At 42.0% G+C, this 14,941-nt stretch overlaps 1 protein-coding gene across 1 annotated transcript; it reads left to right on the forward strand.

The window, feature by feature from the left end:
- The first annotated feature begins 859 nt into the window (after window positions 1-859).
- Window positions 860-4,697, forward strand: NDUFAF4 (NADH:ubiquinone oxidoreductase complex assembly factor 4). Its single transcript, XM_080585967.1, has 3 exons — window positions 860-1,136; window positions 1,389-1,486; window positions 3,830-4,697. Exons 1-3 carry the CDS (start codon window positions 962-964, stop codon window positions 4,124-4,126), a joined length of 570 nt encoding a protein of 189 aa, XP_080442093.1. The 5' UTR covers window positions 860-961; the 3' UTR covers window positions 4,127-4,697.
- Window positions 4,698-14,941: the final 10,244 nt, after the last annotated feature.

A 14,941-nucleotide genomic window follows, 5' to 3' on the forward strand; every position in this document is an offset into this window, starting at 1 on the left:
ACACATTAATGACTGATTAAGGGGAACAACATCCCTAAATACTTCCATGTTACTATTATTTAAATAAAAACTTACAAAGAGAAAAAAAAAAAGAGAGCAAGACTTTTTATATCAGTACAGCAGCTACTGGAACAGAAAGCAGGGGTGACATGTGAGGACACACGTTGAGTGCAACAGGTAGTGGCACATAGTGACACTGTGTATCTGGAAGCTAAAATGTACGGAAAACCACACAAATAGTGTTTATACATTGAATTGCCCTCTCAGCCTTGTTGTCAGGGTCACTGGGTCCATCTATAAGCCTGTACGTGATGAAGTACAGCTTTTTGCTGTAGATAACATGCACGTACCTGACCCAGACTTTCACTCCGGACTCACTGCGGTTTCTTACAAAACCTTATTGCGCATAACCCTGCTTATAAACCAAGTGAATACAATTCAAAAATAACGGATCTAAAAGCCACCTGTCGGCCAGCACCCCCTGCACCTCACCCCGCAACGATGGAAAAGAATTGAAAAGGCTGCGTGCAGCAAACCCTGGGCGAGCCTGCCACCTTGAGGACATCCCCCGGCAGAAACCCCACGGCCCCGGCTCTCAGCAGCGCCAGGCGAAGGCGCCGCCGAAGAGGAGCCCCAGAAAATCCACAAGGGCACGGCAGGACCCAGCTGCCCCCCGCCGACATGGCGGCGGGCCGGCGTCCCGGGGCGCCGCCGAGAGGAAATAGCGCTGGCGGAATACACTGTGAAAGAAACACTGAATCACTTCTTTATTTGTTTATTTATTTTATTTATTTATTTATTTATTTATTTGGTTATAGTTGCCCGACATGAACCTACGACCCCACCGCAAGCTTCCCGCGCACCGCCATTTGCCCTTCCTGCCCGGCCTCCCCGCCCGGCGGCTCCGGCGTCGCGCCAGCACTCTGCGCATGCGCGGCGCACCGCCCCCACCGCTGTGCGCATGCGCGGGGCCGTCCCGGCGCCGGCGGCGGCGGCGGCGGCAGCGGCGATGGGCGGGCGGTTGGTCCGCGCGTTGCGGGCGTTCAACGTGGAGAGCCGGGCCCACCGCGAGATCAGCAAGGAGAAGCCCACGCCCGCGCCGCACCACCCCACTACCCGCCTGGACGCGCTGACCGGTGGGTGCCGGCCTCGCCGGGGCGGCCGGGCGAGGTGCTGGGGCCGCGGTGACATTGAGAGCGGGGCCGCGCGCGGGGCATGCCGGGAGTTGTAGTCGGCGGCTGTCGCGGGGGGCCGTTGCTACTGGCGGTTGCTAGGGGCGGTGAGAAAATGGCGGCCGCCGGGGCGGGAAGGGGAGGGGAGGGGGCGTCTCGGAGGTTTTCTCCCTTTCCTCACTTTTTTTTTTCTGCTCTTTTCCCCGCTGCCTGTAGAGCACCCGGCGATACGCGAGAAAGTCTACAGCAAGGACGACAGGTTGCTCACCTTGTTAAAAGACGTTTATGTTGAGTCTAGAGATCCGCCGGGGCAGGTGAGCGCCGCTCTCCGTCGGAGGCGCGCGAGCATCAGCGTTGTGGTTTTCAAACTCAACGCAAATCCTATCAGACTTTTACTTTTCAAGACAAATGAGCATTTTTTCAAGATTTTTTTCAAGAAAAAACGCTCAGCTAGTGCCTAGATGCTACCCTTTTGTTAGATAAACATGATGTTTTCATTTCTCAGTTATATCCCAGTAGCATGGACTGACTTTGGGTCTTGAACATGTGTTAGGATATGGTTATTCAACCTACATGGTTCCTTTTTAACATCATATTGGTATTTCGTTTTTCACTTAAGTTCCCACTGGTGCTTCTTCCAATGCAGAAGGGCAGCTGGCTATCCTTTCGGAAAGATGCAGTTTGCCAGAGATGTCCCGTAGATTTTTTAGAAGAAAACAGATTGGGACTAATATGGAGGGATAGATGTGGTAGAGGATAAAGACATTAACGCTTTTCTGGAGTCTTTAACAGCTGATGTTAATGTTGTCTTATGCAGAGCCTTTTCCTTATGTGGCTTAGGAAGTGCCCTAGCTGGGTTTTTCTTGTATAGCCTTTGGACTGTACGCTCATCCATTTCCTCATTACCAATGGCTGCACTCTTTGACTTGGAAAACAAGGCATATGCCTTCCAGTAACATGCAGACGGGGGCTTAGTCTCCTCTTCTCCACCTCGTTACATTATGGCTTGTGGTTTTTACCTGTTGCATTACTGGACCATTTTATTCTAGCTCATCCATTTAGTAATAAAAGCTTTGTAATTGTCTAGCAATAAAACTTCTAAGTCTTTATGATATTCCACATCCAGAGTACCTTCTATTCAAAACTAAAATATCTTAAAATTCATTCACTCCTGTAGCTTCTGCGTAATCTCTTTGTTAATTTTCATAAAGGAGGTTAGTACGCTAATTTTGAAGTGCTGAAGGTCTAATTCCAGTACCTTTAAACACTTCCACTTGTAAGTCTCTCAGGAGAGAGATTTGAGGAAAAGACACAAGTGGAACAAATCTTAGTGCTTGGTTCTGCACCTACTGCAAGGTTGTTGCCACATAAGGCTTGCTCTTATGGTTTGTCTGTTTGAGGTTGTTAGGAGGAGCGTGATTAATATGTTAGCACTGAGGCTTGTGGGCAAAGCTTCATCCAGAAACTTTCTTCTTGTCCTGATTTTCTTCTAAAAACCTGGTGCATCATTTATATATAAAATAAATATTCGCATGTATATTTACATATATTTTATACATATATACTTTATGTGTATATATATATTATATATATTTTATGTATGTAATTATACATATATGTATATTTTGCATGTCAAGTTACATGGAAAACTACTATTTTTCAGTTCTGAAGTGGCAGATACCTGGAGATGCATCATTTTATTAAGACTTGAAAAATTGTTCATTATCTGAGTACAATTTTAGAAGGAAATAAAAAGAAAGGGAAGGTTGGTAGCATTGTCAAGCAGTCTGTGTAGTTTAGAAGCAGGCAGTTACAGGTGCTGCAGCATCCTCATCAGTTTCTCAGCGTATGGGTTAGTACAATGTCTGGGGTAATTGGTGGACTCTGATAACTTTAAAAGCACTTTTCCTTAAGAAAGGTTTTCATTGTGCCTCTTTGCAGTGTCATTCACTGGTGAAGTCTTAATAAAAGGCAATATGGGGAAGGTAGAGTTGCTTTCTAAATAACTTGGAAAAGGAAATATGAAAGGACTTGAGAGAAGAGACCTCGTGTCTGAGTGCTGCAGTAGTCATAAGAATTAAATTGCATATGATGATGCAAAATAGTTTTCTCTTTGTCCAGCAAATCTTGTTCTTTAGACAGAGTAAAAGAGGTGATGTCTTTTAGTTGCAAAACTAAAATCCGAAAATGAAAGGGGAAGAGAGTATATGGAAGGGATTTCCATTGGTATCACAAGAAGGATACCGTTTTTTAGTGTGATTTTTTCCCTTCCTCTCCCCACCACCATGAATCGATACCAAATATTAGGTTATCTGCATTTACATTTAGCTACCAAAATGTGCAGTTTGACTTGTACGAAGGGCTGCTGAGTCTGTACAACACATAGACTGTAATGGATTATAGGTTTTCATAATGTGGGTGGGGGTTTGGCCCTCCTATATAGAATGGCTGTGCAACAACTGGCTATGATCTCTGTGATATTAAGAAGTGAGGGTGGCCAAGCATTTTAATGCTATTAAAATGTTTGCACTTTAATGCTGTAAAAATGGGGAAAGCTAATAGGAAATGCCATATTTAGGAAGATTGCTTGGCTGCTACAGTATACATAGTAAACAGAACTGCTGTTAAGCTCTCTTTGTTTTCCTTCCCACAATTAGGTAAAAGATGGAGGTGGTGAACACGTTCCATGTAAACAAGAGGAAAAGAGAATTACAAAACTGGGTCAATTTGAATATCTAGATATTAAGAAAGTTACCAAAGGCAAAATTTCCATTGTGGAGGCTCTGCTGCTTCTTAATAATCATAAACTTCATCCTAAGATATGGACTGCAGAGAAAATAGCAGCGGAATACAGTCTGGAACTGACGGAAGTCAACTCTCTTCTGGAATTCTTCATTCCTTTTACTATGCAGGAATTTCCTAAAGAAACAAGAAAAGCTATAAAACCAACATAAAAATAATTACCAAAACCTTGTGTGATCTTACTTGTGTCTTGGTTTTACTCATGAGCATATTTGGTGTCTGAAAAGAGTTGGTAACATGTCATCCAACAAGGCTGCTTTCTTATACTAAGAAGTATTCAAGCAAGTCCATTCTGTATTTTATGGCTTCAGATAAATGCAGCAATTATAGGATACGGTTTGTAAAGCAGAGTTTAATTACTAAGTTGTGTGAGAGCCTGTCACATGATTCTGATTATCACATTCATATGTTATCAATTCAGTTGAAATATATAAGTACTGTTTAGAAATTTAACTTAAGCAAACCACAACAACAAAAAAAAACAGATCACCCTTCTTAACAGAATTCCTGGCCTTCAGCTAAATCAGTGCTCTGTGTGTATTATCTTTGTAGTTCGTGTTAAAATGTTCTTTAAAGGACTTACTCTCAAGACGTTTGCATGTACAAGCAGCTGTATTTATTTTGTATAAAAGCTGAATATTATTTATACTTTACAAAGAGGGTTAACCACAAGAAGATTTGGGAAATTCATCTGTGTTGAAATAAAAAGAAGGTGAATAGCAAGGCCTCTTCTTGATGCTGGAACAGCAACAGCTGGTTGATGTGTACCTACTTTTCCATTCCATTCTGATTTAGCTTGAATATCTGTACCTCCCCAGGTACTGTCTGTCGGCCGGGGAGTTCGTAAAGAGTGAAGATCTGGTATCACAGCAGTCTGTAGCACCTGCTATGTGAGAAGTAATGGCTTGTGTAATTAATAGGTACCAATTAAATGCAATTGCATCTACTAATTGGACCCACTTATGGAAGATCTATTAATGTCTACCTGTTATGTTATAATAGCCCTTTTTCTCCTGTGGAGGCCTTCTGTGACTTATCCAAATGCAGGCTTAGGTCGGTCTGTGTTTACTGATGATAAATTTTCCACGTTCCCACATCAAACAGCGTCTTTTACCATTGTTAGTAAAGGCAGTCGCAAACTGAAGTAACCTTGATACTGGGGCTGTCTGGGACTGTAGATAAGAAGTTGTGCACTGACACTGAGTACTGACTAGTGAAAATAGGTTCATGTTGTCCAGTCACCCTAGAAAAGGAGGGGGGAGGGATCATTGGAATTTATGTTTAAAGTGCATTATGGTTGCCTTTCTTTAAAAATACATGTTAATTTTATGTAATATCCTATATGTTCCTAATGCCCATCACCAAAGGAGGTAAATGTAACTGCAGTGTAACTTCCTTTTCAACAACTCTGCCAAGTCTTCGGCTTCTGACTGGTAATTATCTTGCCAAGATCATCACCTTTGCGATTTCACAGCAAGATTCTTGCCACTTCTCTGTGATGGAACAAGGTATTACAGTATAGTTTACAACAGTGTATTCAAGGTTTTACTTTATTCACTTCTAAAATACATATCGCTGTACACTAGTGAAAGATTATGTAAAAATGCTAATTTATTAGTCTTTGGATGTGTGGATTGGTGATGGCCTTGTTGCTCTCCCTGTAACTTAATAGGAACAGAGCTGCACTGAAACTAATGTGCCTTCTGAGTGATGAATCACATTTTTACTTATTTTCCACAAAATACCCGTTTATATTTTAACAAAAATACTTTGTGTAGTGTTTGACTTCTTCCTGGTGTAGCATTTAAGGTAGTAATCAGAAGAGCTGTGGAATGCATTTGGTACATACGCTTTGCTATTGCTGGAAACCCCGTGATTTCCTTCTTTAAAAAATGCATCTTAGGTATTAGTGTCGATTACAAACTTCCAATCAATCAGCAGTAGAAACCGGTTAACCATGCCCCTTGACTGACTCGGTACCTATTCTGTTATTTTCTTTAAACTTTTTTTTGACCATGTCCCTTTCCCATGGCTGTTTGGCTCTCAGCTTTAGGAAGAGGTGTTTTTCAAGCAAACGTTTTCAAGAGATAATTAGCGGGGAATTTGTGGGAAACTGCCATACAGGTTTCTGGGAATCTTACATGGAAAATTTTTTATGCGTCATTGCCATACATGTGGTATGCCAAATTTAAAATGTTTTTGTCCACCGTATAGAATTACTAAATTTGGTAAGGAACAACCTGCACCACTCTAACTGCAGAAGTAATGTAAAATGTATAGTAAACATCTCCCTTACAGGCTTACAAAACTAATACTTAATTTCTAGCTGGAATGACACATAGTTAACAAGCTTCTTAATATGTGGCAGTATTGCACCCGTTTTCCAAAGTGTTTGGAAAGGTTTGTCACTGAGTAAAGCTAGGAACTTCTTAGGAACTGAGAACATCTGAGTACACATGACAGGCAGAGCCTCATTTGGAAAGGAGGGTTGAATTCCTGGTGAAGTGTAAAAATGAATATCCACAGGGGAAGTTTCAGCAGATAGTTTGGCTTCCAGGCTTAAATTTTCCCAAAAATGTCTATTCGGGGGGACACTATTTGATCACTTACCTGTGTTTTCTGGGACGTAAGTCAATTTGGTACACCTTTTCCTCTAGCTTCATTCTGTAATGAAGTCTGTATTTCCAGTTTTCTCCAGCCAGTCTTGGCCTGTTACTGTGAAGACTGCGCAGCTGCACTGTTTGCTTTTTCACTAGCTCATGGACAAATGTAGGTTGTATTCTGCCCTCACAGTCTCAACAACCTGTTTTATTTCAGCAGAGTGGTATCTTGATTTCAAGGAGAAGCACGTCTGCAGAGGTAAAGATGAGAGGACTGAGCAAATGTTTTGTTCTGGAGAACTTATGAATAGGAGAAATTTTCAAAAGGGATGTAGCTTTTCATACATTTTCAGAATTTGTCCTCAGATATTTTAAACTAAATAGAATCATAGAATATCCTGAGTTGGAAGGGACCCACAAGGATCGTTGAGTCCAACTCCTGGGTCCCCAACAGACCACTTAAAAAATCAGACCATGTATCTGAGCGCATTGTCCAAATGCTTCATGTCTGTGTTCTTTTACCTTCACGGTTCAGTACAAACAAATAGTCTTGTGCTATCTCACTGCGTATGGATAGTAGCTAGGTTCTTGCAGTCTGATGCTGGGATAGCAAGATGAGGGTTCTAAGGCAGGAAAGAGGTTTAACTGCTTTCAGTGCAGTTCATAGAAGCATAAAATGGTTTGGGTTCGAAGGGACCTTAAAGATACCTAATTCCAACTCCCTTTCCATGGGCAGGGACACCTGCCACCAGACCAGGTTGCCCAAAGCCCCATCCAGCCTGGCCTTGAACACCTCCAGGGATGGGGCATCCACAGCTTCTCTGGGCAACTTGTGCCAGGGCCTCACCACCCTCATAGTAATGAATTTCTTTTGCATATCTAATCTAAATCTCCCCTCTTTTAGTTTAAAACCGTTGCCCTTTGTCCTATCCCTCCACTCCCTGACAAAGAGTCCCTCCCAGCTTTCCTGTAGGCCCCCTCTGAGTACTGGAAGGCCTCAATGAGGTCTCCCCAGAGCCTTCTCTTCTCCAGGCTGAACATCCCCAACTCCCTCAGCTTGTCTTCATAGCAGAGGTGCTCTAGCTCCTCTTGGCCCTCCAGCTCCTCATGGCCCTCCTCTGGACTCATTCTAATATGTCCATGTCCTTGTGCGGGGGGCCTCAGAGCTGAATGCAGTGGGTGAGAATTGCTCACCCACTGTGCTGTGGGAGCTCGTGTGCTTCTGTGTAGTGGAACAGGGTTTAGTGTGCCTGCTGCCAGAAAGAGGATTTCAGATATAAATCCACAAAGGTTGTTCCAATACTGTTGTGCAAGATCACCTTTGGGTATGGGCTACTTCAATTGCTGAAGAATAAGATTGCAGCTAGGGAGGTGGCAGTGGGCTCACCTGTGTGTAGGAGGCTCACTGGGGCCTCCTGACAAGAGCAGTGCTGCTGTGTAACACAAGAGAGAAGAAATGGGAAGGGACAAGGGGCAGAGTAGACTCCTTAGCCATCTCCTGTGAGGATTTCTTGCCCAGAAGTGGAAAAGGCATGGTGTTTTGTAGGACTGAGGCCCCGTGGCTAGAGGCACTGGTGCTCAGGGGCAGCCACACCTGTGAGCAGGGTTGACCTAGGGAACAGGGAGTCCACCTCTTCTGGTGAGCCACAAGTGGCGCTGGTGCAAGCCAGGCTTACTCCTGCCAGAGGTTTCTGTAGTCAGAAACATGAATGTGAAGTGGCAGCTGGGAGCCCTGCATATGTGGGAGAGGTCTGGTAGAAGGAAAGCAGCATGGCGACATGCATGCAGCTGGGAACGCTGAGCTGATGGCAATTGACTGTGCTGGCAGGGAGAAAAAGAGGTAAAGGTGGGGTCTTCAGAGCATTTTCTCTGAAAGTATGTCCTACTATTAATTGCACAGGACTTTGTTCCCAGGAGAACAGCTACAGTGCAGCTTGTGATTCCAGCAGCCCTGACTCAGCCAGGCCAGGTGCCGGCTGGGCTCCAAGCCCGCATGGCCAGAGTCGTGCCGCGGGGCTGAGGTGCGACACATGTGGGTCAGGCAGGAGCCAGACGATGCGTGTGTGTCACCCTCGGTCACCTTCTGCCCTGGTCCCTCGTGCTGGCAGCACAGCTGTGTGGCCTGAGGGATGCCATGGGCTGGGTGGTGAGGTCTCTCCTCTTAAAGTGGGGAGGTGGGTTTGAGTCCCCTTATTTAAAACCGAGAAATGGTCTTTTACCTTTGTCTGCATCGGTTGCTATCCCTTGGTTGGATCCAGCATACATTCACCTTACTTTTATTACCAGCCATGTCCACAGGGGGGAAAAAAGTTATTAAAATCACGTATATACTTGTGTTCACAGTCTAAGGCCAAAAAGCTGAGTATGCAGAGGTACCAAAAGGCCTCTGTGAATTTTTCAAGTACATTAACCACAAGTTCTTTGATTTGGGGTGGGAAAAGTTTATTAAAAAGAAAAAAATCTTTAATAAAATATTTTTATGTGACGGTATGAGATGCCATTTATTGCTAAGAACAGTTCAAACTGAATGCAAAATATGTTGTTCAAAGTTATTTGTCTCTTTACCAAATAATGGGGATTTTATTTTTTTAATTTTATTTTATTTTTTTGCCTTGGTTGACCTCAAAAACAAATGTCCCAGCCTGGTTGCTACTATTCCCATCCTTACCTGATCCAGTCCTCCCACTCTCTCCCTGCCACTTTGTTTGTTGCTGGGACCATCTGGCAAGCCTCTAGTCCTGTGTCACAGATCTGCAATTAACTGTGTACAATGAGCGAGCCTGATTTACTGTGTACCTAAAGCTACAGGGAAACTGGAATAAATAGAAAGCAAGTGCATTGAATAGCGATGAATCAAAGCAAAGCAGGCTACTGAAGGTGTCTTTAGGAAGAAATTATGCCACTCAATTGGCTTTGCTCCTCCACAGAGGAAGAAAGTGAGAATAAATTTCATATTGTATTCTGCCTTTCTCAATTAGCTGTCACCAGTTAAAGATTTCCTGTGTGGGAACAAATTCACTGTTGTCGTCACTTAAAGATAAATTCTATCAGCTCATTTCTGCACATGTGGTACTTTAATATTAAACTTATTTTTATATTGTAAAATTAATATTGTAAAATTAATGTAGGAATTTGAAAAATAGAGCTGTTTCTCTTGTGACTCTCTTAATAGGTTGATTGGCATTTAATCGTGGTTTCTTAGCCCTTTTGAAAACAATACACTAATTTGCACATTTTAAATAAAAATTATTTGAATTTTATTGTGGACACAGTTGTAATTAAAAGCTGAGGAGATGCAACTAAAAGCAAGTCTGTTGTTTCCATGAATAACATAAATATCTACTTGTAATGCATAGGTTCAATGACATAAATGATTCTCTAGCCTTCAAAAAGCAGTGAAACTACAATGTTTCTGAGAGACCCTAGGGGAAAAAAATAAAACAAAACCACAGTTTTACTGAGTTTGCTGCATACTGAAAAAATACTTTTGAGAAATATGAATTTCTCCCTTTGTCTTAACTGCTAGCTACTTCTGTCTAAATCTAGGTAAAGGCAAAATGCAGAATATGATATTGGTATAAATAAATTACATAACGCGTTTGACATACTATTGTACCTTTGTGTCTTGAATTTAACCTGGACCTCTGTGGCAATTCTGCCCCCCACCCCCCCTTTTTTTTTCTTTAATTTTTTTTGCAGAATATGAAAGGCCTTTCTTAAAATCCTCTTTTATCCTTGATGGAACAGTAGCACCTCCTTTGCCATCCCCTGCACAGATCATCTTGGCTTCCAGGAAGGGGGAGGAATACAGTAGACAAATAGATCCAAATGCCAGGTTGAAGAATGTCATGAAGGATTTTCAAACGCTATGTCCTCTCTGCACAGGGCACTTAGCACAGGTATGTGGCATTTGTACAGTCTTGATCAAAGCTTTGTTTCAAGTGGAAGAGAACTTGAATCTGAGCTAACTTCACACACTGCTGGCGTCAAGTTATTTCTGTGATAAGGAAAAGTGATTACTTAAGAGATAAAAATCCAGGTTGCATTCCAATTGGTCAAACTGTTTCTATGGTTGCAGAGTGGTATCTGAAGATTCAGCTGAAAGTGTGGCTTAAAGATGAGAAAACAGCTTATCTGTTGCATCCCTTCACTACATATGCTAGGCAAAAATGGAGCTCCAGGCTGCAGAGGAGATACAGGCAGGTAGTTTTGTTACTGAATCTTTGTAGATAACCCCTCTCCCCACATAAAACTTTCTGAAAGCCTGGCCAAGTCCATTTTCACTGCAGCTGGCCAATTTTATTTTTTTTTTAAATGCTATTAGCTAAGAAAGCTTTGAAGTACCCCCAGGGATTTACTAGAATATCATGAGACTGTTTGGGGGTGCTCAGGGGACCTGAAAATGCATCATTTGGGAAGATGACTTTCCAGTATGCACCTACATATAAATAGAAAACAAGAGTAGTATTTGTTTTAGCTATGTTCGGCAAGGACACTTTACCCCATAGCTTTTAGGTAAGTCATCACACAAAGCAAGACCTAATTTGCCGCTATGTTTTTTCTTTGTTTTACCATTAGGAATGATATATATATATTTTTCTTTTTCCTGACATCTGTTAGCAGCAGGGTAGAAATAAATAAATAAATAAAAAGGTATAATTTGAAAAATTAACCTTAACTTTTCCTGGGCACGCTTTTTTACTTAAGCATCGTTGGCCATGCTACAATAATATTTTTATTTTAGAGAGGCTATTTTTTATTTGACTTATAAAAGTGCAGATCGTTAGCAGCATCTGTAATGCATGTAGTACTCTCAGAGCTCGTCCTTAGTCAATTAAGGTTATACAGAGCCGATTGTACCGGAATAATGAGTACTGGATTCTTATTCATGTGCAGGAGCAGGGCGACATAGCTCTAATAGGGGCTGAGCAACCTCCATGAAAGTCAAGTGTAGTTAGCCATTTGGGTATTTGGGATCATGGGGATGGGGAAGGATTTTAGTGGAAGGAGAACTGAGCATTTCATTTGGGAAAGAAGCAGACCATTTGCTACATCAAAGAGTTGGGTGCCATGTAAGCAGTCTTGAATCCATAGAATCACAGAGTAACTTATTTAGATTGTAAGGAAATAACATGTTGTGTGCAGACAAGCTTTGTACGCTCCCAGGGCTGGAAACTGCACATCTTGGGCAACCCCTTCCAGTCCTTAGCTATTGCCATGGGAAAGATCATTTCCTTATGTCTAGGCAAAATTTCCCCTGTTGCAACTTGTGGCCCTTACCTCTTGTTGTTCTGCTGTATGCAGCTGGGAAGGGTGACTCCATGTTTCCTATAACCTGCCAAATTTCTCACAACATCACCAGAACATTACAAATTCTGGGGAAAGCAACTTCTGTTTACCTGTGCTTTACTCCTCTGCTTGGAACATCATTCTTCCTATTCCTGCTCCTACCTGGAGTACACTCTGTTACCTCGTCTGCAAGAAGCGAGTGGAGAGGAAAGGTACTAAAATACGGCTTAAAGGACAAAGGAATCATTCAACAGAATGCAAATATACAATTTAAGGGTTATTCCCAAAATTGTAATAGCATCATTCTTCTTCCTGCCACCTTGTGTGTTTTCTCTGTATCTCCTTCATACCGGGAAATGTAAAAGCACAAGCCAGGCTTCTGGGCAGGAGAACAGGGAAATAAGAGTGAAAATCCAAACAAAATTTTGTGTGTGTGTTTTCTCTGTGGTTTACCAATAGAAGTAACATTGCCTTATTTTATTTAATCAACAATAATATAGAACATTTGCATGTAAACTCACAGCTGCTCCTCTTCCCCTAGCAATTTCTCTGTAGTAATGTTTTCTGGTAATAAGGTTACAGGATTCACATTACAGTCAGAGCACTCTATGAAAGGGATTGCTTCCATTTGTTACACACGTAAAAGATTAGTAGTTGTTACTCATTTTCTAAGGCCCCAAACTTTATAAAATAGTTGGGAGCAAGTCTGTTATTGATCAGCTTTCTGATTTATTTTGCTTTGATTCTGTTCTTTGATGGTATTGATACATAGGCACAAGTGAGCTGGTATTTTACTTTCATGTCTCCCATGTTTTCATAAAGGCAGCACACAAAAACTTGCTATCAATTTCTTCACACCTCAGGTCTGCATCAGATGTCAGAAGAAACATATGTGATGCCTGACATCTCCATTTTGTTTTTGATCAGTGCTGTAGCAACACACACCACATTGTTTTAATAACATCACTTAATTCACCCCAGAAGTCACAGAATCACAAAATGGTTCAGGTTGGCAGGGATCTCTGGAGGTCACCCACTCCAACCCCATGCTCATGCAGGGTCATCTAGCACAGGCTGCCCAGGACCATGTCCAGGTGACTTTTGAAGATCTCCAAGGAGGGAAACTCCACAACCTCTCTGGTCAACCTGTGCCAGTGCTCCATTACCCACACAGCAAAGAAGTGCTTCCTGAAATTCAGAGGGAACCTGCTGTGCTCCAGTTTGACTCCGTGTTCCAAGAAGACTGTCTGATGGCTCTGTGGCATGTACACATCTGTCTCTGTGGTAAGTGCTTACCTTAAGTTCAGGTCAGAGAAAATTCTGTCCTGCTGCAAGAGGACGGGGGAATGGGAAATCTCATGCACCAGTGCAGGGGGCATGGCTACCCTCACTGGGGGAATGGAGCAGGGTAGACCTTCAGGTCCTGGTCCCACGGACTATATGTGAATATTTATGTGCATAAATAGTCATAAATAAAATAGTCATAAGTAGTTCCCACTGACTGAAATGCCTCATGGGATTAAACATACGAACAGTCAGGTATTAAGCTTAGTTCTGAGGCTTCTGTGCATTTCTCAGAAGTAAGGCTACTTCAGTTAAGACTCTAATGTTCGCTTTTTTTTTTTGTCTGAGGGATGAGAAACATTGAAATACTCTTCTATGAAAGTGTGAAATGGCACCCTGTGAGTAGTAAAAGGCATGATAATGCTCTAATCATATGCTATTGATCTGACCATGCGAGAACACTCTTAAAATATAGATGATCATAATAAATTCAATTAGTCTAACACCTTAGAGACTCTCCTTTAACACACAGTGATACAGTATTATTAAAAAACCTCTGACACTACATCCTGAGTCATTAAATGACGGTGTAAAAAGAGAAAAAAGCCTATATTGCTTATAGACAAATATGCAGTATCTCTGCACTACGGAAATACAGACACACACGCAATGTTATCATTCTAGTACTAGGGTAATAGCTTAGACTTGGGAGTAGCCTAAGGTTGCTCAAGTGTGCAAAATGCGCAAAATTGTGCACGTTTGTAAAAGAGGTCGTATTCCTCTTAACTTTCTTATTGCAACATTTGAAGAGTCTTGCTTCCTCTGGATCACTCACTGCTGCTGGTTCTCCTGCATGGCTCAGCTGGATCCCAGGTCAATACAAAATTGTTACTCCTGCCTGCAGAGAGGAAGGCATCAGCGTGTGAGATGAAAGTCAGCTTGTTTAACTGTGTGGTGCTTAGCTGCTGGCTGGGTTAAACCACAACAAACATGTACCGTCAACAACTAGAAAGCGGCAATATTTTATCTCTTTTCACTCTCATTGTAATAAATAAAATGGATCCTTCTCCAGACTTGCCATGTAGGGTAGATATCAAACATTTGTATAATATTGTTCAGTGTTTAGAAAATATTTAATCATCACTGTAGACTACAATTTGCATTATTCCCATTTTTCATGCCAACACGATTTGTATGGCAGCCAATGTATGCTAATTAGAGAATTTCCCTCATTAATTTTTGTCAGTGCGTTGCCCTAACATGACTTAAAATGTACAGCTTAATGTATTAAATGTATTAAAATTGCTTCTACTTTCAATGTATACCAGGGAGTAATTTGCTACTAACAGCAAGTGTTTACAACAATTTTTAAATGCACATATTCTAATTAAAGTGAACATCCAACATGTTGGCCAAAGATGAGTCATATTTCACAACAGCTCTACAGGGAAGGAGATCCGAGTTCTGTATTCTCTCAAAGCAATGGCCATGAGAATGAATTTTTTTGTTTGTTTGTTTGTTTTTTGCATGAAATGTGTTTTTGCACTGCTTATTGCACGCCTAAAAGATGGATCAGTGAACATGAAAGTACAAAGACTGGGCATGTGCATCCGGCATGGGACAAGGAAGGCAGCTGCAGTGGAGGGCTATTTGAAAACTTGGCTGATTAGTTTTTGTTGCTAAGCACAAAGCCTACTGTGTGCATTTTTATCCCTCAGGAACAAGGTACCAGCATATGCCACCCTTGTTACCATGGTTTCCCTCCAGTCACAGTGCCCTCTCAGAAAAGCAACA

Source organism: Anser brachyrhynchus, assembly GCF_964034855.1.
Source record: "Anser brachyrhynchus genome assembly, chromosome: 3".
In the NCBI taxonomy this organism is placed as follows: Eukaryota; Metazoa; Chordata; class Aves; order Anseriformes; family Anatidae; genus Anser; species Anser brachyrhynchus.